The following is a 24,689-nucleotide window of genomic DNA, read 5'->3' as shown; positions in this document are numbered from 1 at the left end:
GATAATGTAATATAGTAATAACATGATAAAATAACAATAAATGATAATACAATAAATAATAATAAATATAATATACAATAATAAGGAATAGTAATATATATATATATATATATATATAGTACAATAAATAATAAATAATGCAAAACAATAATGCAATAATAGTAATAACATGATAAAATAACAATAAATAATAATACAATAAATAATAACAAATATAATATATAATAAGGAATATATATATATATATATATTACAATAAATAATAAAATAATGCAAAACCATAATGCAATAATAGTAATAACATGATAAAATAACAATAAATAATAATACAATAAATAATCATATATATAATATATAATAGTAAGGAATAGCAATATATATATATTACAATAAATAATAAAATAATGCAAAACCATAATGCAATAATAGTAATAACATGATAAAATACCAATAAGTAATAATAAATATAATATATAATAATAAGGAATATATATATACACACACACACACACACACAATAAATAATAAAATAATAATGCAACAATAAAATAGTAATATGCAATATAATAAATATATAATATAATATTAATAAATAATATTTCATATAATATAATATAAGAAGTATAATATAATTGTTACTTGCTTCAACCTAAGTATTTCAGCCTATTTTAGGAGAGGCAGATAGGATCTCAAATGTGTTTCCTTCTGTATTGGCTCAAGGTTTTCACTAATAAGAGTGCGAGTCCCCTTTAAATGCCAGGGCAACACCGCAAGGCATGCTGGGATTCGCAGTTCAGGGAGGCGCTTCCCCAACTCTCGGGCAAGGCGCGCTGAGGGCTGATTAAACTACAAGGTCCAGAATCCAATAGAAGGCGGCAGCGGCGGTTGGAAAAGAAACCCCGCGCGACCACAGGACATCTCGCGTGTGTTTCTGTGCTATGTTTCCAAAAGGACGGAAGGTGGCAATGGCAAGCCTTTCCGACTGAGGCAACGGCTGAGGCGGGCCTTGCCACTGAGGGAGGGAGGGAGGCGCAGGAGCGGAAGTAGGCCTCCTCCGGGGCCGCCTGCCATTGCCAGCCCAGCCGAGGCAGTCGGTCGTCCTCAGCCGCCGCCATGAGCTTCTTGTTGTAAGTCAGGGAAGGAAGGGGGAAAATAGGCCCGCCTGGCAAGAACAGGAAGCTCTTCGCAGCCTTTGTGCGCCCCCCCCCCTTCACCGCCATCGCCTCGCTTCTTCCTTCTTTTCTTCCTTCCCTTCTTACCCTTGACCTTCCTCCATACCTCCCTCCCTTCCTTCTCCTCCTTCCCCTTCCCCTCACCCCTTCCTACGCCTTTTCCCACCTTCACCTTCCTCATTTCCTCCCTCTCATGGTCTTCCTTTCTTCCTCTCACCCCATCTTTCATTCCTCCCTTTCCTTCTCCTCTCTTTCATTCTCTCCTTCCTCTCTTTTATTTCCTTCCTTCCCTTCTCTAACTCCTTCCTTCCCCTCACTCCCATCATCCTCCTTCTTTTCCTTTTTTCCCTTTTCTCACTCCTTCCTTCCCCTCTTATCCCTTCTTTCCTTCCTCCCCTCCTTCCTATCCTTTCTTTCCTTCCCCCTCTTTTATTTCCTTCCTTCCCTTCTCTCACCCCTTCCTTCCCCTCTCTTATCCCTTCTTTCCTCCAATCACCCTCCTTCTTTTCTCCTCCTCCTTTTCCTTCCCTTTTCTCACTCCTTCCTTCCCCTCTCTTATCCCTTCTTTCCTTCCTCCCTTCCTCCTTATCCTTCCTTCTTAGCCCTTCTTTCCTTCCCCCTCTTTCTATTCCTTCCTTCCCTTCTCTCACCCCTTCCTTCCTCCCTCTTATCCCTTCTTTTCCTTTCTTCCCTTTTCTCACTCCTTCCCTCCCTTCTTATCCCTTCTTTCCTTCCTCCCCTCCTTCTTTTCCTTCCTTCCCTTCTCTCACTCCTTCCTTTCCCCTTTCCTTTTCTTCCTTCCCTTCTCTCACTCCTTCCTTCCCCTCTCTTATCCCTTCCTTCCTCCCATCACCCTCCTTCTTTTTCTTTCTTCCCTTCTCTCACTCCTTCCTTCCCCTTTCTTATCTCTTCCTTCCCCCTTTCTTCCCTTCTCTCACTCCTTCCTTCCCCTCTCTTATCCTTACTTTCCTCCCATCACCCTCCTTCTTTTTCTTCCCTTTTCTCACTCCTTCCTTCCCCTTTCTTATCTCTTCCTTCCTCCTTTCTTTCCTTCCTTCCTTCCTATCTCTTATCCCTTCTTTCCTTCCTTCACCCTCTTTTTCCTTCTTTCCCTTCTCTCACTCCTTCCTTCGCCTCTTAACCCTTCCTTACCCCTTTCTTTTCCTTGCTTCCCTTCTCTCACCCCTTCCTGCCTTCTTTCCTCTCTTTCATACTTTTGACTTTTCTTCTTCCCTCCCTTTTATTATTCCTCAGTTCCTTTTTCTTTTCCCCTTCTTTCCCCCTCCCTCCCCTTTCTTTCTGACCTTCCTCTTAATTGCCTCACTCCCTCTCACCCCTTCTCTTTTTCCCACTATTCCTCCCCCCTTCCCTTCTTCTCCCTCATCCCATCTTTCATGCCTCCCTCTCCCCTTCTTTCCTTCTCATCTCTTATCCCTTCTTCCCCCTTTCTTTTCCTTCCTTCCCCTTCTCTTATCCCCTCCTTCCTTCCCCTCCTTCTTTTCCTTCCTTCCCTTTTCTCATCCCTTCTTTCCTTCCCTTCCTTTTTCCCCTTTCCTCCCACTCTCCCTCTCATCCTTCCTTCCCTCCTCTCTTTTTTATCCTTGAACTTTTCTCCCTCCTTTCTTTTTCCTTAGTTCCTTTTTTCCTTCTCCTTTTCCCCTCCTCCCTCTCACTTCTCTATTTCCAACATATCTCCCTCCTATCCTTCTTCTCTCTCCTCCCATCTTTCATTCCTCCCTCTTGTCCCTTATTTCATTATTTTCTCCTCTTCCCCTCTTTCTTTAACTTACTTCTTTGCTTTTCTTCCCCTCTCCTTATCTCCTTCCTCTCTCCCCTTCCTCTCTCATCTCTCTCATCCATCCCTTCCTTCTCCTATCCCTTGTTTCCTTCTTCCTCTTCCTCCCTGCCTTTTACTCCTTCTCTTCCTTGCTTTTGATCTCTCCCCTTCTCCCCACCTCTCATTCTTTCCTTTCCCACACATTTATCTCCTTCCTTCCCCCTCCTTCCCCTTCCTCCCACTCTCCCTATCATCCTTTCCTTCCTTCTTTCCTCTTTCTTACCCTTGACTTACCCCCTTTTCCTTAGTTACTTTTTCTTCCTCCTTCTTTCGCCCATCCCCCTTCTTTCTTTCCTTCCTCTTCCCTCCCTCCCATCCCTTCTCTTTTTCCACCTTCACTTCTCTTTCTCATATCCTTCCTTCCCCTCTCTCTCATCCTATCTTCCATTCCTCCCTCTCCCCTTCCATCCTTCTCCTCTCTTGTCCCTTCTTCCATTCTCTCCTTCATCCTCTTCCCTTCTCCCATCCCTTCTTTCCTTCCTCTCCTCTTATCTCCTTCCTTTCCCCTCCTCCCCTTCCTCTTACCCCTTCCTTCCCCTTTTCCCACTTTAATTTTCTTTTTTCCCTCCCTCTCACGTCCTTCCTTCCTCTTTCATTTCTCCCTTTCTTCTCTTATCTCTTATTTCCTTCCTCTCCCTCTTATTTCCTTCCTTTCCCCCTCCATTCCCTTCTTCTCACCTCTTTCTTCCCTTTCTCGCCTTCCTCCCTCATTCCATCTTTTCCTCCTTCACTTTTGTCCCCCTCCCTCTCACCTCCTTTTTCTTTTCCATCCTTCCCTTCTCTCATTCCTTCTTTCCCTCCTTGCTTCCTCTCTTATCTCTTTCCTTCTCTTCCCTTTCCTCTTACCCCTTTCCCCTCCCTCCCACTCTCCCTCTCATCCTTCCTTTCCTGTTTTCATCCCTTCTGTCCATCCCCTCCCTCCCTCTCACTCCTTCCTTCTTCCCACTCTTCCTTACCCATGACCTTTTCCCTTTCTCCCCTCCCCCTTTTCCTTTCCTGCACACACTTTGCCTTCCCTCTCCACTTCCTTTTGGGTCTCTTCTTCCTTTTCTTCCTCTTTGCAAGAAGAAAATAAGGGAAGTTTTTCTATGTTTGCTGTGCATTGTCGAGTCTTCTCTCAACCCCATCCTCGGTTTAGAAAGGAAGGATTTGAAAGCAGGCTCTTGCGTTGTGGGTTCTTCTTCTTAATAAAATGGAAGTGAGAGGGTGGTGATGGTATCACTCAGTGGGGTAACTAATTGTGAATCACCCATTTCCTTCCAACTTTTAAGATGGTGGAGGGCAAAGGAAAGAAGGAAGAAGTGTGTTAAGCTGAAAAGGAATGAGACAGTTAATAATGTATATCTGCTGCAATCCTGCACAACAGTTTTATAGACAGTCCTTTTGAGGTCACCCTGTCTGGATGGTGTCACTCTGGTGTGATCTGCACCCTTGTTGTGATCCCACTGGTAGCTGGTAGGATGTGGGTTTGGGATGTCTTTGGCCCCTTCCACACAGCTGTATAAAATCACACAATATCAGCTTTGAACTGGATTCTGTGGCAGTGTGGACTCAAATAACCCAGTTCAAAGCAGATATTTTGGGTATTTATTTATCGTGTCAGGAGCAGACCAAACAGTTGTATTGCATTTTTAACAAACAAACAAACAAACAAAACACAAAGTTTGCAAGCTTGGTAGCTGATTAAATGTCCTTTGACCAGTATCTGGCCACTTGGAGTGCTTCTGGTGTTGCTGCAAGAAGGTCCTCCATTGTGCATGTGGCAGGGCTCAGGTTGCATTGCAGCAGGTGGTCAGTGGTTTGCTCTTCTCCACACTCGCATGTTGTGGATTCCACTTTGTAGCCCTATTTCTTAAGGTTGGCTCTGCATCTCGTGGTGCCAGAGCGCAATCTGTTCAGCGCCTTCCAAGTCACCCAGTCTTCTGTGTGCCCAGGGGGGAGTCTCTCATTTGGTATCAGCCATTGATTGAGGTTCTGGGTTTGAGCCTGCCACTTTTGAACTCTTGCTTGCTGAGGTGTTCCAACGAGTGTCTCTGTAGATCTTAGAAAACTATTTCTTGATTTAAGTCGTTGATGTGCTGGCTGATATCCAAACAGGGGATGAGCTGGAGATGCCTTGGTCCTTTCACTATTGGTTGCTACTTCCCAGTGGACATCAGGTGGTGCAATACTGGCTAAAAAGTGTAATTTCTCCAGTGGTGTAGGGCGCAGATACCTCGTGATATTGTGGATTATCTGCCTTGATATACTGGGTTATATGGCTGTGTGGAAGGGCCCACTTTTGCCACAGTGCAGATTGAGAATTGAGCTAGTATTTTCCCCTAGTGCAGAAATGCTTGGTTACTTACCACTAAACCAACTCCCATCTGAAATGTTTGTGTTATTTTGCTTTTGCACCTTGGAAAGTCTGTGAAAAAGTGTCATGGAAAGTGTTGTTTTTTAGGTGTTAGATATGATAAATGATCTGTCGAAACATCAAATACAATAGGTTTGTGTATATGTGTACTTTTACATTATATGAACTCCATAGAGTTGTTGGAACTGAACCGAGGGAAGTTTGGGCCCCATGTCTGCCTGTGCTTCCTCCCCCCTCTGTGACAACAGCTTGGAGACTCCCCTGTGGTTTCTTTTTGTAGCCATAAACCGAAATTGCTTCTTTTCTTTGCTTGCTCTCCCTCCCACCCTTCCAAAGGGAATGAATGCAGGAACCCTATAATCAATCACTCTCCCTCCCAACAGTCTCTTCCATGACACCAATCTCTCTCAAGTGGTACTTATGATTAAGTTGTGTGTAGATGTCAAACTTGGCAGGAGAGGGGTTTTGTGTGTGTGTGTACATGTGTTCTTTTGTTAAGGTTGATAGTTAACGCAGCTGCTCCTGTTGTTATTGAAGGTGGCGGCAGCTAGACATATTGGACAATAACCCGAGAAATCTCCTCTTTCATTTTGTACTCTTGTGGTGATGCCACCGGCGTTGTTTGTTTCTTTTCTTAGCCCACTTGCTATGGAAAAAGACAAACTTTTGGTCGTGTTAAAGGGGGTCTTTAAATGTTATGCATCTAAATTTAGAAACCAATTACATAGCACTCTACATCAATATAAGTCCTTTTAGGAAATCTAGAGGGCCCACTATGTTTTATGGTGGAAAATGAATGTTCAAATGGTATATGTGTGTCTTTCTGTTTTGTGGAACATCTCTTGCTTTGAGGAGAAAAGATTTTCACAGGCTTGAGATTTCACAGTTCAGAAAACCCATATCCATACACTGAGAAGCAAGAGAATTTTTAAAATAGAAATTTGACAAGTACAGTGTAGTTAGAGTCTTGCATACAATGCTGATTGGAGTCTTTCAGTTCAGAAAACCCATATCCTCTCACTCTATTATACACCGAGAAGCAAGATAATTTTTAAAATAGATATTTGACAAGTACAGTGTATTTAGAGTCTTGCATACAATGCTACACTCCATTTTCAAGGAGGTAGATGTGCATATGTATTTCTATATAAAAGAGGAAAAGTCTTGTGGAACCTTTAAGACTTATGCCCCTTCCACACAGGCTAATAACCCAGAATATCAAGGCAGAAAATCTCACAATATCTGCTTTGAACTGGGATATCTGAGTCCACACTGTCAAATATTCCTGTTCAAAGCATATAATGTGGGATTTTATTCAGTTGTGTGAAAGGGACCCCAAAGTCTTACTTTAGTATGAGCTTTTTTATATGTTACACTCTGTTACACTCCAACGGGCCGGCCAGGATGTTAATCGGTGCTCCTTACAGAGAGAGGTCAACCCTCCTGTTCAAGGAGCTCCATTGGCTTCCGTTCATTTTCCGGTCCCAATTCAAGGTGCAGGTGCTCACCTACAAAGCCCTAAACGGTTTGGGACCTGCCTACCTGTGTGACCGCATCTCCGTCTATGAACACGCACGCTCCCTTCGTTCATCTGGAGAGGCCCTGCTTACGATTCCACCTGCATCGCAAGCGCGGTTGGTGGGGATGAGGAACAGGACCTTCTCTGTGGTAGCCCCCCGACTCTGGAACGCCCTCCCCAAGGACATCAGATAGGCCCCTACGTTGGCAGTCCTTAGGAAGAGCTTGAAGACTTGGCTATTCCGGTGTGCCTTTCCAGAATAGGAAACCCCAGCAACATGCCCCAAAAGCACTTTACTAGAGACTTAAGATTATCCACACATTGCACTTACCTAAAAATCCTTATATTTCAACTGTCATACTCAGCACTTTTAATCTGTACCCATCTACACTGGGCCCGGCCTTAGTTTTATTGTGCTACGGTGTATTGTTTTTACTGTTTATTGTTATTGCTTAATGTTTTGATTTGTTTTATGGTTTATGTGTATTGTTGTTTATTGAGGCCTTGGCCTTTGTAAGCTGTATGGAGTCCTTCGGGAGATGCTAGCGGGGTACAAATAAAGTTAATAATAATAATAATAATAATAATAATACACTCTACTTTTTCAGATGTGCAGAGTACATGAACAACCTCATTTAAAACAATTTGAAGTTAACTACTCTTGAGAAGTGTAACTCATGTTAGCTGAGACTTTCAAAACACCTAGATCCTTGTGGGATTGACCTGCATTCTGAGGTTTTTTAACCTTATTGTGTTTCACTTCTGTTTGTAATAAGCAAATATGGGAAAGGACATGTATTTAAGACAAGAAAATATTTAACTTCTAAAGTGGCAGAAATAGTTGATAGGCATCTGACATGCAAACAGTGTGTAGGGCCTGTGGTTCTGTTATTTGGGTTTGCACTTTAAAACCACAAACAGTAATCTCCAGTCCCTCCCAGTAGGAACAGAGAGATTGTAATTAGGGCAGTCAATACAAACCAGTTAAGTGACTTACAGAATAAAAGACAGTACATTTCTGAGAAAGGGGACACTTGGGTCTTGAATAAATAAATACGTACCTCTTTGTTGCATGGACCTATCAGTCCTGATCCTGTACAACAGGATGAACAACTTGTGGCTCTTCAGATGTTGTTAGGTAGCATGAGTCTTGAGTAGCATAGCCAAGAACTGCAGTCCCAAAAATATTTGAAGGATTGTCATTGTCCACTGCTGCTTTAAAGCACATTTGTACGTATATGATTCCAAAAACCTCTGTGAATATTCAGCAATGTTGGGATAACCCATGTCTGGTTTTAGTGACAGTAGCTATTCAAGCATAGTGTAGTGATTTGATTGTTCAACTACAACTATGGAAGTCAGGGTTTGATTCCCTGCTCAGAAATGAAAACACTGAATGACCTTGGGCAAGTTACACTTTCATAGCCCCAGGAAACCTTATGATAGGTTTGCGTTAGGGTCACATAAGTTGGAAATGGTTTGAAGGCACACAACGACATCAATCTGTTAAAACCCTGTACTTGACAGGCTGTTCTCCCAGTCTTAGCACTAAATATTATTTTATTCATCTTGAACAAGCTTGTGTCTATCTCGAAAGGGACCAAGTAGGACAATAGTCTCCCCCCCCACCAGAATCACATATGTTCCTTTGTGAGCAGTGACAAATGTATGGAATACAAATTTTAGTTCTCGCTTGAGTCCTGGAAGCAATGTTGAGCCACAAGCCACTAACACATAAGCATTATTTCATCTAATCCTTAGTGCTCTGGAAAACTTCCATGTGTAATTGAAACATATATTATGTGGAAAATTATCTGTAGTACATTTCTTTGTCTTTAATATTGCACACTACTCTGTTTTTGAGCATGAGACTAGGGGTTCATCTAAACTGTAGAAGTAATGCACTGTGACACATTCTAGCTGCCATGGCTTAATGCTATGGAACCATGGGAGTTGTCGTTTTAAAATGTCTTTAGTTTTCTCTGCCAAAAATTGCTGGTCTCTCATCAAACTACAGTTTTGTTAGTACAGCTATCACTCTGTGGTATTTCCATTAATTGTACTGGAAATCTACCTCTGTAATCTACAAGTTTTTAAATAATATGGTTTGTTTAAGAGTTCTTCTTTTTAAAAACATGCTAGTGGAGTATTTTGGATTTATGCTACTTTCTACAAAATTTAAGGTTCATAACAATTTTTGTTTTTAAATTCTTGGTATATATTTGTTCTGCTTGCCAAAGCCAACTCTAGTCCCAGACATCTAAATTGCATAGTTGAGAAAAATCTTAATGGCATTGGAAATTGATCAGAATAACTGACTATTCAGAAAGATCTGGAAGTTTGGATCATTTACCCTTTCTTCCCATCCTGCAGATGAAAATGAAGAGAACAAAAAGGAGACTTTGAGGTTTTTAAAGCCTAATTACAACATGGAACCAGGGTATCTGAAAAATCATCTTCCCCCATATAGTCCTGTTTGGATCACTGGGATCCATAAACAAGGTCTTGTTTGTGTCATGTCTTGCAAAGTTCAGTCACATGGTAGTCTGGCAACATGCTCATTTTTAAAAACTTCTGGTCCTACCTCCTCTCCATGATACCTTAGGCACCAATTGTCACATATTTTCAATGTCATTTTAAAAATTACATTTATTTCCAATGGCTTTTCCTAATCACAAATTTGAACCTCATCTCGCTAAACCTTGTGATTTTTAATATCTTTGTTTTTTTACTGTTTTATAATTCCTTTTGTGAATTATTTAGGGGTATGTTCCTTTCTTAGATAATAAGATCAAAACTGAGGAAGAAAAGATGGCCTGTCATATTCTCCCTTCAGTTGTTTTTCAAAAAGAAGAAGATAGCAGTTTTTCTCTTTGATATCAGAATTTTTGATCTCATCGTGTTCATTAACCAAGCGTAATTAAAATGTTTCTCAGTGAGAAATTCTGTGTACAGTAAATTATATAACAAAACAGAATCAAATTGTAAGGCTTCAAACTTCTCAGCTAATTAATGTTTGTCAAATGTAATTAATATCCACTAAATTTATATATTTCTAAAAAGGTATAACAGTTCAAAAAGGGACTGTGCTTGCTGTTGGTGCTTCCTTGTTGAAGAAATAAATGTGTGGCATATAGATGATGAAATGACACATTGACAACCCTTAAAAGTACATTTCTCCTTTGCAGGTAACACTGGGCCCCCTTCCACATCTGAATAAAATCCCCAATTTTCTGTTTTGAACTGGAATAAATGGCAGTGTGAACTCAGTTCAAAGCAGATATTCTGCCTTGATATTCTGGGTTATATGGCTGTGTGGAAGGGCCCTAAGTCACGAACTGCTGGTGGCTCATAGGATTGTGCTGTTGGACAGTAGCGTTGCATTGGCAATTTGAGATCTATATATGCAAATAAGTCAGTTTGGTTGTGTTTCTTTAAGAACAAATTAACTGCACAGTTGCAGAAACATAGCCTTCAATTTCCAGAAAGATGTTAAAGATAGCTGTGGTAGGTGTGCCATATGGCAGTATACCACTGCTTCTTAGAATTATTTGAATTGCCAACGAAAAAGAAATTCTACTTTGCTTAAAGTCTTCATTTCTCAGTAGTTTAACAGGAAAAAACCTAAACCCATTGTGAGAGCCTGTGTGATGTTGTGGTTTGAGTGTTAGACAAGGGCATCAGGAGACCTTAGTTCAAAAGCAGTGGGCTCATGCAGAAGAAGATGAAAAACATTCTTATGTCGTGATTAATTCATGTCATCACAACACATAAAATTGGACACTGATTGGGTTGTTGTAGGTTTTTTCGGGCTATATGGCCATGGTCTAGAGGCATTCTCTCCTGACGCTTCACCTGCATGTATGGCAAGCATCCTCAGAGGTAGTGAGGTAGTAATCTCACTACCTCTGAGGATGCTTGCCATACATTCAGGTGAAACATCAGGAAAGAATGCCTCTAGACCATAGCCATACAGCCCGAAAAAACCTACAACAACCCAGTGATTCCGGCCATGAAAGCCTTCAACAATACATTGGACACTGATTCTTTCTACTTGGCATTGCCACAAAATGTAAGAGAATACGATGAACAATGCTATATGTTGCATTAGTGACAGTTGTAGTATTTATATCCTGTGCTATTGGTTCTTTAAATGTTCTCAGGATAGCCATTACAAGACTGGAAATGCTAAAGCTGTTACCATTGTTCTCTGGACTTTATTTATAGCATTTGTCATCTGTAGCCTTTCCAAGACTGTATAGTATTGAGCAAAAGAACACCAGCCTGTGACAATTTAAAAGAAGACTAAGCAAAGAGTGAAGGCCAAGCTGAAGGGTATGTTTTTATGTGAATAAGCATGAAAATTGAATTTTACAACTCTAAGCCTTCTAATAGTATTCTTTCAGTAGGTATTAAGGATTTGAGAGGAATGGGCATAAAACAGATCCTAACATACTTGCTTGTTGCAGATGTCAAATATCAACAGTGTTGAATTGATAGAGGCAGTATAAATGGTGTGCCTTTTCTTCATTTTCACATATTCATTGTACCCACAGAAAAAAATGGCTGTAAGGGATCTCTGCAAAAATTTCTGTGGCCCCTCGCCAAATAAATTCTGATCTTGTTTGCTCACAATATGTGGATATGAATGTTTGAACTTGAGATTTATTTATTTTTTGCACATCGTTAACTTCCAGAGTCATATTAGCTGATCAGAATACTTTTAGCCTTGGACATTCTGAGGAAGTGATCTATTTTTGCGGGATGGTTTACCTGTTGCTTTTCATCAAGATAGTAGCCATTGTGTGTTGACCATTATGTCCCCCCTCCCCTGACCCCATGAGGTTAAAGTAGGAAGCACTGTACTACAAAGAATGGCATTCAGAGTTTTTATTTTGGCCCTATAAGACTGGGATTATGGGATATCACATGCCATGTTCTAATGTTATTTGACACAAATATGAAGACATGGGGGATGTTTGTTATGGTATTGGGTCAAGTTACCATCAGCAAACAGATGATTCCCAGCTCTATTTTGCTGTTACATCTGAGTCAAATGTGTTCTAATGTGACCTAGATAAAGTGGTGGGCTGTATGAAGTCAACCAACAGATAACCAGTACTGGTAATATAGAGAGTCTATGCCAGTAGTTTGTAGGCCTCAGAGTTGAGTAATTTGCCTATCCTGGATGTGATTGCACTTCCTTATAGAGTAAACTATGTAATCTCAGCAGATTCTCACTGTTGAGGGCCATATCGTTTTAGTGGCAGAAAGTACTTACTATCAGCATTGGCCAATATTACAGCTGCAACCACTCCTTGATGGGGTTAATATGAGCACAGTAATCTGTATATTGTTAATTTCATGGTTGGAACATTGTAATGTCCATTACAAGGATCTGCCCTTGAGATTAGTTTGAAAACTACTAAATGTGGAGTATTGCCAAAAGTTAGTTCATTGGGTCGTCTTGCCACACATAATGACTCCTGTACTGAAAACTCTCTGTTGTCTGTGTGTTTGGTACTGAGCTATATTCTGGAACAGTAATTCCCAAACTCTAGTTCTCTAGATGTTTTGGACTTCTGTTTCCAATATTCCTGACTGTTGGCTAAGATGGCTGGGGCTTCTGGGAACTGAAGATCAAAACACCTGGGGAACTAAAGTTTAGGAACCACTGTTTTCGGGATTGCTATTGATCTGTAAGGCCTAAAATTGCTCATGACCATGTTATTATTATTAAGAAGCTTGCTCTCATCCTTCGGCTTCTATAGTGCTTGTGTCAAATGCAAGGCCTGCATGCCGAATCTGACCAGCCACATCATGTTATGTGCCCCGTGAGACTTCCAGTGCCAGGACCACATAGTTACATTTATACAGTCTTACAATTACAGACAATCCTTTGAAGGTAACCATAAGTCTGATGTGGCCCTCAATGAAAGTGAGTTTGACGCCTTTATCTATAAGTTTGTAGTCTTGAGTGTGGAGCCTATTCAGTCTTGTTTGATCATGTTGCAGAAAAGCATTGATGATACTTAAAACAGTGAAAAGTAATGCACTAATTGCACAAATTAAAATCCTAATTAAAATATACTGTAATCATTCTTTCTTTATATCTGTCGGTAGGAGCATTAAAGTTCTCGTTTGCATATTTTTCATTTATATAATATTTGTAAAAGCATTTTTATGCTTTTGACACGTGTTATTTTTGACAAGTATTATTTTCTGCTTTAAAGTAATATAAAAACCAATACCTGTTCATCCTAACATTCTTTAATTTTTGTTCCTTTGTAGTATTTGGAGTTTTCAGCCTATTCCACTGATGCAGCAGTGGATTTAAGTACTGGTCTGTGATCATTTGAAGCCATTGTTCACGCTTTGAAGCCTGTTTTAACATTTCTGCTTTCATTCTAACACTCTACCCTTGTGTTCAGCTTTAGAAGTTTAAGGATTGGCCCCAGGATGGCAGATTCATTTTGTGTGTGTTCCTCTTTTTGAAAGCTGTCAGAAACTATAGAAACTAATAACTCTTTAAAACTTGAATAGAATTTTCCCAGTGCTTTAAAGTCAGTATAATTAATATTGTTGCTATTCATGTATAGTTTTGAATAATTTCAGTTGTGATGTACAGTTCCTGAATCCTATATAGGTGCTGAGCAAATGCTGACTCCTTCTTAAAAGGGCCCCAAAGCAGTGCTTTCTCCTTTCCAGCCAACAATGATTTGGGAATGCATTCTAGCCCTTTCTCCACTATAATTAACATTAACCAGAGTTTCCATTTAATTCTGTTATGATGCCATCACTTCAGTAGGTGACAGTTAGCTTTAACCCCATCTAATGGTTGATTTTTTAAAATTCATTCATTATTAGATGTATTTATTTATTTGTCATTAGGTGTATGTTAGCTGTCAAAAGATTAGGCAGGTAACAGTAAAATATCAATTAAAAACAAAGGCTCAGTTCAAATATATCAGAAATGAATTGTAATAACATAAACAAAATGAAACATACATTAACCAACAAGTGATAACTCAGTTCTGCCCTTATTACTTGTATAACAACACCGACTGTTTGCCATATATGTGTTCTGTAATCTGCCCAAGTCCCCTCAGGGTTTATTATTATTATTATTATTATTATTATTATTCTGCTAACAGGCAAATCCTAATGAAATTTATCCCCAGCATTACTAGGAAATTAAGAGTTGTTGAACTCGGTTAGATTACCTCTGGGTCTTTAATAAGTATTGCTATTTTTATAGAATAATGAGGAACCTCTTTGTTTTTACTAATTTCATTCATCAGAATGTGAATAACTGATCACTTCCCCATTCCTGCCTTTAGTAGTTATTAGCTTCTTCCTTCCTGACTGTTTTGCCTTTGTCTCTTTCCTCCCCATTTCTGTAGGGTGTCATCCTTGTATTGAAATAGCTTTTGAACTCCTTCTTTCAAGATTGTGCAGTGTTTATAGTCTCTTTGCTGATGCATTGTGAAATGTAATTATTCAGAGCAATTCTTTTGACTTAAGACGATGCCTTGTTTGTTGTTTCAATTGAATACATAACAAGTCTTCCTCTAGTGCTGCCGTTCTCGCCTATCTTAATCTATCTGATAATTATCTTTATTTTCTTTGGATTTAACTGCTCTTGTCACAGTGTCCACATTTCACACATGTCTGATTGTACGATAGTGATTCCTGAATTGTGATGTGCCCTGATAAAAAAGAACATGGTGAAAAAGTATTGTCGTGTTTAGTTTTGCATTAACAGAAACCAGATTGTGCTTGCCAAAGGAGTCCTTTCCTTTAACCTAGAAGGAGCTGCTCTTATGGGAAAATGACACTCTTGGAACTAGAAATCCCAATGGAAGGGATCTCTACCAAAATCGGTTTTTTGCCACTACATGTCTTGGAATTATATTAGTCTTAGAAGTCAAGTATCAGTGGTTTCTCTTCTCTTCCTTTCCCACCTCATCCCTAATCAAATCAGGTGGGAATAGAGATGTAAAATTTATTTTAAAAGTTAAAACCATGGAAAATATCATGGAAAAATGGAAACATTGCAGTATTGGAAACCTTTATAGATCCCTTCGCTACCTTAGGAAGATAAGATGCAGTATGTACAATTTGATTTGGCTTACATTTACTGTGTTTGGCAGATTAACATTATAATTTATTTAGATAATTATTACAAATTGAATTTGTTTTAGATAATTATTACAAATTGAATTTGTTTTAGATAATTATTACAAATTGAATTTGTAGGGGCTACAAATAGAGTTATAAAGTCATGAATTGTAAAGATATTTTCATCTGTAAGGAGTTCTTTTGTTTTGCCAATTCATTAGGAGAAAAAAGGAGAAAAAACAGTGACAACAGAAGAAAGAAATCTAATTAGTAAATCAGAAATGTTTCCTTTAGGTCAGTGGGTCTCAACCTGTGGGTCCCCAAGTGTTTTGGCCTACAACTCCCAGAAATCCCAGCCAGTTTACCAGCTGTTAGGATTTCTGGGCATTAAAGGCTAAAACATCCGGAGACCCACAGGTTGAGAACCACTGCTCTAGGTCTCCGTAGCTTGAAGCTACAACAAAATTGTAGGAGAGCTCTTTTTTTAATCAGGAATACATGACTCTGCACATCTGTCTTATGTGCTTTGGAGGGCTACACCACAACTGACCAGTTTTACTTAAAATAAAAATTTAAAAATATAACAATATATATTTTTAAAAAGCTTTTAATCAAGTTTTTAATCAAATATTCCTTTGCATGCTTAAGATAGAAATTTTTGGCCATGTGCAGACCATAGAAACAATGGCTCTTAAGCGTTGCTCCCTGAGGTTATTTTTCGGCCAATTGGAGAATTCATTAAAAATATATTTTTATATCACTACCCTGCATGTGCCGCTTGAGAAATCAACGGGGAGATAGTGACAGAAAAGCGTAGAGCTGCCATCTTCACCAGTATTTGGAATAATTAATAGTGACTGTGTGAATCACAACTTTCTACATTGCACTACAAAGAATATCTTCAGATTTTCAGAAACAACAATGATAGTTGTTGCTGTTTTATTTGTATTTGCTACCGGCCTCTCTTCATGGCTTGAGAAAGATTACAATGTGGTTAAAATAGATGGAACACAATAGTATGTGTTTGTGTGTGTGTATGTGTGTGTATATATATATAGGGGGGGGGGGGAAGAGGGATTAAAACACTAGTACTAAAAATATTAGTTGTGAATATAATGCTATATCTTTTCTATTCGTTTCTACCCTCAGAAGATATATTTTTTTCAATGACATTTGGCTTATTGCTATGTGAGAACTGTTAGTTAATATAACAAACCTGTTTCATCAACAAAGGAAACTGATAAAAAATAGAGAGTAATACAAAAAAAATACAGCCATAACATTTTTTGATTTTTACATACAACTAGTTTTTAAACTAATCCCAGGAAGCCTCCTGTATTTAATTGTTTCACCCGGTATCTGGGAGCTGAATATATTGGAAGTGGACTGCAGCTGTTACTAAATATATACACATACCTGAAGGGTCCTGATTATACTCTGTGTGTATATGGAAAAAAAGTTTTCTGTACAGCCTTTGCTTTGGGCAGGCAGCCAAAAAGAGGAAGTATTGCTCTGAATATGTAATTTGGGTTAGCAGGCAGATGAATTTCCTGTTAACATCCGTCTGGAGAAGAAGAGGATAATCTTCAACAGAAAACTTAGGTTCTGCAGATGCCACAGCAGCATTTTAATGAGGTTGAAAGGGAAGTTGACATTTTACTGTACATTTTTGGTCTGGTTTCTGAGGAAACAAGATGGCCCTGCTCAAGGAAATGCTGATTTCCTAACCAGCTGGCATTTAGGGCCATTTAAAAGCCAAAGAACCAGTGTGGTTTTGTGGATTGAATGCTGGACTAGAACTCAGCCATGAAAACCCAGTACGTGAATTTGAGTGAATGACACTCTCAGCCTCAGAGGAAGGCATTGGCAAGTCCTTTGTAAGCTAATCTTGCCAAGAAAATGCTCGGCCACCTTCAGATTGCCATGAGCAGGAAATGACAGAGCAACAACAAAAAGTACAAGAATCTTAAAGCTTGTCACTGACTATATAGAATTTGTAAAAACACAATCTATGGTTGAAGTAACGTCTTGAATAAAAATAGTGAGAACAAAATTATTTTATTAATATATAAAGTCAACAGTTTGGGCCCTGGGACCTAAACATGTACTAGGGCTTGCTCAAGGTCTTATCTTTCCTTTTGGTCAATACAATGTACCAACTCTTTCCCAAAGGCTGGTGAACTGGAGAAGTTGCAGAGACTTTGCTGATGCCTAGTTGGAAGTCATTGCAAATGTTGACTTCTAGGACAATCCCTTGAAATCCCTTAAAATCACCTTCTAATACATCACAGATGTTTGACTGACTTCAAGGCCAAGAAATATTGAGTTATGCTTCATTGAGTGATCATGTTGTCAAAGGTCTACCACTTCTTTTGCAAGCTAGTGTAAGCGAACAGCTGAATATCAAGAAGTGTTCATGTCACTGAAACAGGTCCTTTTGGCAAATCCAGTGTTGAAGGCACTTATCTTTGACAAGCTACATATTCTTCCAATAGAGGCATTGGAGCAATTCTGACACAGGAATCAGGATATCAAGAAGCTTTCTGTGACAGTGTCCAATTGGTCTATACGAGAGAAGGAATGTTACACCGTTGTATATGGGCTTAATACTGTAAGTTGAAGCCATATGTATGGAGATACCATTCTACTCTCTAGATGGACCATGTTGCACTTTGGTGGCCCCACAAGCTAACAAGAAACTGCTTAGATATATCCTGTCACTGCAAGACGTTGCCTTCAGCATTTAACATGGGTTTGGAAAATTCCAGCTGTATGGCAGATGCCTTTCATGAAGCATATTGGTGTCACTCTAAGCCATTCTGGAGCAGTACTTTTTGGTCAAATAAGGATTAGCATGTTGTAGGTTAATCTAGCACCAGCTGTATTCCTAACTGCTACGGGAATTATACCAAAGCTATAGCATCAACTGTACTATTGTCTTTGCTATGTCCCTAAGCTTTACAACTGCGCTTAGAGCATCCTCAGAGCTATATACTCTTTGGCCATCTTGCTTACAAAAGCAATAGTTTAGAACAAAGCCTTCCAAACTCTGTGTTGCGACACATGAGTGTGTCGACTGCAATGTTTAGATGTGTCACGTGGACTTAATAAGAAATGACAAACACCTTGGAAATGAAAGCTTTCAAATAATATATTTTGAAATAAATATAAATGAGAGATAAGATATGTTGTGTAGAAGAGAGAAAATTGGAGAAGGCTCCTGTGTCAAACAGATGTTGCAATTTGAATATTCCAACTTATGGCTTTGTCCATATCTCTTATAAGGGGTTGGTTTAACTTCCAGTTTGCCAATAAAACTGACTATTGTGTTGTGAAATTATGTGTATCTAAAATGTGTTTCACCAACATAAAATGTTTTGAAAGCACTGGCTTAGAATATTGCAATTGAGAGCTAAGGAGTAGAATTATGTTTCCCTCAATGTTTTGCCTCAAAAATGCCAACTCCTCACTTATTTCATTTATTCTTTCCTCCATTTTCTGTGGTCATTCGCTCATCTTTGGGCTTTTTTGGCACTCCCCTAATAATTTTTAAAGATAGGGTAATTGTATGTACTTCTGCAAATCTCAGGTTTCATTTACTGTGTTAAAGCTTCTTAAAGATGGATGGTGTTGTTCCAGGTGCATAAGAAACTGCACTTTCATTTTTGAACAGGTGACAATAAAGAGGATGATTATGTTACAACTTTGATTCTCTTTAAAAAAAACTTCCATCTTAAAATGTATTGTTACCAGATGTTTATAGGTACTCCTGGCCAAACATGTATTTCTGGGTTGGTTTTTATTACTGAGTGAGGTTTGGTGTAGTTGTTTGAGCCAGTGGACTTTGACTCTGGAGAGCAGGGTTTGAATCTGGATATTTTAGAAATCACTGTCAGCCTCAGAGGAAGGCAATGACAAATTTCTTTTGAACTCATCTTGCCAAGAAACCCTGTGATAAGGCAGCCTAGGATTTGAAGACACACAACAACAACAACAACAACAGGCTTGGAGGAAAGTGAAAGTGTTTTGTGAGGTTTTCAAAGAAGCCTTGAAATCATGCAATGAATGTTAAACAATTGGATGCTTGTATCAGGTGTCATTTAGGAGTAGAAAACTTTCAAATGTACGTAACTTTAGAATAGCAAAGAATAATCACAGACTTTCAGAGCATTCTTGTATAAGCTTGCACAAATAATATTTACACCTAGATGGGAGGTATACCTGTGGACATAGGGCATTAGGTGCATTGTGAATTAATACTGAAAGAGGATTACGTGTAATTACATGTGCAGCATAATGCTGCAGTGCTCTACTTTGCCCACCTTTTTGCCGGTGATTAGCTTTCAAGTATCTGTTGAGGGCTTTCTGAACTATTCTTGTCCTGTACTGGACATGTATGCATACTCTTCTCTCTTTCTGATTATAAATGGGATTAAGGGATGCCTTAAACCAGAGCAGAAAAAAACCCAGCTCTGACTTTTTAACATTTGTCACCTTTTTTTATCTTAAAGGTGAGATGTATTCAGCTACATCTAAATTATGCATGATTCTGATAGACTTGTTAACTGTAGACTAGAAAAATAAGTGTCTCAGAGTATTTGGGCCTGTAGTTTTCAAAGAAGTGTCATTTTATTATTTTTGGGGTTGTGCGTTTGAGATTACAACTTCTCTGGTGTGCTTCATTTCTTTGACTTAGTTTGCTCTGTTGTCAGGGTTGCTAAATGATTATGTGATGCTTGGACTAGGACCACAATACAGAATATGTATAGGAGTCTAGGTTGGAAAGCGTTTGTATATTTTGGTGGAAAGTGTCATATTAAATGTGTTTTCGGTGTTTTAAAAGTAAAGAAGTAAGTACAGGGCTGTATGTGTGTATCAAGATAGTGGTGTTTTAATTAGATGTTTATCAATTTTTGTTACAAAGAAAGGCAAGGTCACTTTGTGAGACAAAAGCACTGTGACTCTTGAATAATACATTGCAATGTTATAATGATGTGTGAATACTCAGAGGGCGAAAACATAGTTGTCCAGCCCAAGAATGAGTGCATTGTGTGTTGGGAATTGCAAGATGTCTGAGAAGAAGTTCAGCACTTTGTCATGTGGACTTGTTCCTATAATTGAAGAGGGAAACACCCTATGTTTTGATAGTGATCCACAAAGTTAATATTTAGAGCAATTTGCAGATAGAGATTAAGTGTCTGGTCTTCACTGTTCTTCTAATTTCAGTTTGCTGTGTATATACCTTATATCTGCCCCAAATATGAATGCCTACCATGTCATATTCTGCTTTTAAATTGTGCTATTGTCCAATTTTGGGATATTTCCTCCCTCTGTTCATGCAAGAATACCCCATTTAATAGGGTTTTTTCATCCTGAAGAGAGGATAGGGAAGTTGGCTACATTGGTTCATTTAATGCACCAAAATCTGGATCCACCCCATTTTTCATACATACATTATCTCAGTAATTTCTTCAGCCATAGCAAAGAGAGGGAAAAGAAACTGGAAACACTGGACCAGTTGTATATACTAATACCTGATCTGCCCCATTTATTTTTCATGCGTGCATTATCTCAGTAACTCTCCACAACCTTGTTATAATAGCTTATAAATATTGAAGCATGACAAGGTGGTGATTTGAGATGTTCCGGCAGATAGTGCAAAACTGTGCACTTTCTTACCATATAGATTCCCACCTCTGCTCCAGTATGATAGAGCACAAGCATGTATGAATGTGTACGTGTAAGAGCTCCTAGTGTTTGGTTTGGAGGAAAGAGGACACATTAGACCTTCCAGGAGATCTTTAATTTCTGTCCTGAAATACCCTCTGGGGGCATTATCATCACATTTTGGATGGCGGGGGCAGGCTATTTCAAAGCCCAGGGGCTTCCATTTCTAAATTATCTCTTTTGGACCAAAATGAGATGGGAGCTCCGAAAACATGGCACTTTTAGCCCTTAAGAGCTGCAAGAACAATCCTTGGGGCACATGAAGCCTCTAGTCCCCAATTTTTCATTTCTCCTCTACATAAACAATTTTTATTTCTTTTTCTTCCTTGTATTTGTATTTGCATTGTGTATTAAGTTTTATTTCTTTATGTAATGCACTCTGTAAATATTAATGAAGAAAGGCATAAACATGAAGCTTTTACAAAGCTATTTTGTAAATCTCAACATGCAAATATACTATTTGCATTTGGGAAACATGCAATTTGACTAATGACTTTGCAACCAGACATTCCATGCCTCAGGTGAGTCTACTGTGACATGATTTTCTCCTTCCTGTCTTTCCCAGACATGGTTGCGTGTGTGTTAATTCAGTTGTCATTTTATATCAAGAGGGTTCATTGCATTTCTCCTTAAATAACCCATTGAGAATCATAAAGTTGTCAGGTTTCAATCTAGGTAGGATTTTATGCTTAACATTAGCCATCCTCTTCCTCCTAAAGGATTGATTCTGTCTTTCTGGCTGTGAAATCCACAATGATATTCATCCAAAATGGAAGAAGTAGGCTGTGGTTCTCTACCTGTGGGTCCCCAGATGTTTTGGCCTTCAACTCCCAGAAATCCTAACAACTGGTAGACTGGCTGGGATTTCTGGGAGCTGTAGGCCAAAACACCTGTGGGGACCCACAGGTTGAGAACCACCACCATACACAATCTCCTTTGGGGTAGCATAAGGCTATAGAGAGTTTTCAAGTTCAAGAGGTTATATGTTCAGGAAGCAGGTAGTATTTTCCTTCAGCTCATCCAGAATCACAATCGTCTAACACATTCAGATCCTCCACTGGTTCATATTGGATTTGTGGACACATTCATTGTCCCAAAGTATAAAAAGGCTTGCTCAGATTACTTTTTTAGAGTACATGGAGTTTTGAGGACAGGAAGCTCAACGAAATCCTTCTCAGTTCCTCTTCTTATGCCAGTGCAGGATTACTCCTATCAGATCTTTTTTGGAAACTGTATATGAACAGTGATCAGAAGTGTTTTGCATGATCTGCCATGGACTGGATGATTGTTATTGGACTGGGTGAGGATCACAAGATAATATTTAGAAGGGAGGCCCAAATTCAAAAAGTTCAGCTTGTATAAGCTTGTATAACACTAGCTTGAAGGCATGTGATGGTCTGGTTTGAAGTCGCATGATGAAATTACATCATTCAAACTAAATTGGTCTCTTTTCAGTGTCCAGATTGCCTGTAGGTAAGGCCTAGGTCAGCAGCTTTCAGTTCAGCTCAACGCTATAAATATCTCCTTCAAAATATCTCCTCTTTGCAAGGTTTTTAAAACATAAATGCCTCCAGGTACTATCTTATTCCAGTCTCCCATTGGAGTTAACAATGGGGAGAAGGCTTGCAGGCTAAATGGGGAATCCTTGCAGTCTAGAGGTTTCTCATTCCTGATGTGGAAAAATGTGTGTATGTGGCGGATATGTGTTCCTTGAAATTATGAGTTTGTTACGTTGATACTGAAGTGCCTCATTTGTTCCTCCCTCTCAGTTTGCATACATTCATGACTCTTCGTGTATAGGGACATTGCCTCTGCTTTTGACTCTGACTATTGACCACATGCACTTATAACTTCATTCATAGAGGAGGAGGCGGCAGAGTTTCACACAGAATGAATCTCAAACAGATGTTTGATAGGGCCCATGGTATTGATCTTTCCACTTGATAAGCAGTCCAGATGGAATGGCAGCATGGAGAAAAATCTCCCATCATCTTAATTTCTTCTGTTTAAGAATTAATGTGCATCCAGTAATAAAAGAAGATGCAGAATTTTGAAGTAGAGCTGTATCGTTCTGTGTTAAGACTCTAAATTTTCATTTCAAGGGTAATTTTCCACTAGACTCAGGGGAATTTATGAAACACAACATCTCCCACATATAGCATTTTTTTTTCTTTTCAGGAGCAACTTGAGAACCTGCAAGTTGCTTCTGATGTGAGAGAATTGGCCATCTGCAAGGACGTTGTCCAATGGATACTCTGATATTTTGATGTTTTATTATCCTTATGGGAGGCTTCTCTCATGTCCTCGCAATGGGGAGCTGGAGCTGATAGAGAGAGCTCATCCACGCTCTCCCCAGATTCAAACCTGCAACTTGTTGGTCTTCAGTCCTGCCGGCACAAGGGTTTAACTCAGCAAAGATATTATATACTGTCTCCTAGAGAGAGGTTATTTTACTGTATGAATTATAACAGGACACATTCTGCTCTTGATATAGCAATGAATTAAGTGTTGTATCCCCCTTCTGTTTTGATCAATTGTATTAGTAGCTGGGGAAAGAGGCAATAAAGGCATAACAATGTGAGCCAGAGAAAGAGGAACCATGTTATAAAATGATTTCTTCCTTTCTCCCAATACAAAAGCTTATTTAAACCAAAACATTTTTCTCCCTCTGCAGTGGTAGCCGTTCTTCTAAAACGTTTAAACCAAAGAAGAATATTCCTGAAGGCTCCCACCAGTATGAGCTACTGAAGCATGCAGAAGCCACTCTTGGAAGTGGCAACCTAAGGATGGCGGTTATGTTGCCTGAGGGCGAAGACCTCAATGAATGGGTTGCAGTGAACAGTAAGTAACCTGACTTTTTTTGTCTCCTGAATATTTTGGCAACTAATATGGACTGCTAACTAGATAGGGAGAAATAAAAAATTCTCTTTAGCAGATCAGATTCCTCCTAAAGATTAATATACAGAGATTTCATGTAGTTTGCACACACACATATGTGCAAGCCTACCTCTAGTATCTTTTAGGACTATTTCCTATAAGGATGAGAGACTATGTCAGGGATAGCTGTTACATAACTGTGGTCTTGCATTGGCATACTATTGGAACAGGTGACAAACAAATCAGAAGTAAATATGCAGGACATTTGCATACTGTGCTATGAAACTGGAAGGAAACATGGACTAAAGAAACCTAAAATAGAATCTAATGCAAAAGGCAGGACTAAGGAACTCTGTGCCCACCAGCATAGCCAATAGTGAGAGATGATGAGGTCTAAAAGTATCTGGAAGGACAGATATTTCTCATCTATCCCTTAAAGACAAAACCATTTAGCATGAACATATTCTCACAATCTCTGAGGATTCCTGCCATAGAAACATCAGAAGAGGATGCTTCTGGAACATGCCCATACAGCCTGGAAAACTCACAGCAACCTACTATCATACCTTGTTTTGCAGCTTTCCTTAAATTAAGAACACAGTAGGTAGCCTCAAGAAAGTTACAGTTTTCCAAATTAAACAATCTTCATCTCAGTTTGCAATTTTCAGATAATGCTACTGACCAAAATAAAAAAAAAATGTAATTAAAAAAATATTTAATGGAAAGGGAGAATCAGTAGGGAGTTGTGGCTCTTTTATATCCAGCGAGTTGTGAGTATGCCTTTGTAGGCCTGGGGAATGTCCCTAAACACTTGAAAGCTCTGAACTAATACCATTATCATTCTACACAATGGTAGACAGCACTGTTAAGGGATGGGTCAGAGGGAAACTAATAGGAAGAAGCTCTCTTAAGCAAAGAGGATGTTTGCATAGAGAAGGAATTCCGTTATCTACATTTCTTCTCCCATGGTCACCTATAAATAGCTTTTTCATTCACATATGTTAAATTTTGTGGCTTTTTCTTTCTGGCCTTTTCCCAAATTAATCTCTGAAATGCTTTATGATTTATAGTTATTATTAT

The 24,689-nt window shown here is 39.1% G+C and overlaps 1 protein-coding gene across 1 annotated transcript in view; it reads left to right on the top strand.

Annotated features, from left to right (window-relative positions):
* Positions 1-901: 901 nt before the first annotated feature.
* The window catches only part of MOB1B (MOB kinase activator 1B), a 36,485-nt gene continuing 12,697 nt past the window's right edge, over positions 902-24,689 (top strand). The window contains exons 1-2 of the mRNA XM_060779398.2: positions 902-1,127; positions 23,407-23,573. Of these exons, the coding sequence (XP_060635381.1) occupies positions 1,114-1,127; positions 23,407-23,573 (181 nt within the window). The 5' untranslated portion in view covers positions 902-1,113. The remainder of the gene's footprint in view (positions 1,128-23,406; positions 23,574-24,689) is intronic.

This window comes from Anolis sagrei, chromosome 5, assembly GCF_037176765.1.
Source record: "Anolis sagrei isolate rAnoSag1 chromosome 5, rAnoSag1.mat, whole genome shotgun sequence".
Lineage (NCBI taxonomy): Eukaryota > Metazoa > Chordata > Lepidosauria > Squamata > Dactyloidae > Anolis > Anolis sagrei.
This window is presented reverse-complemented; position numbering and strand designations above follow the sequence as displayed.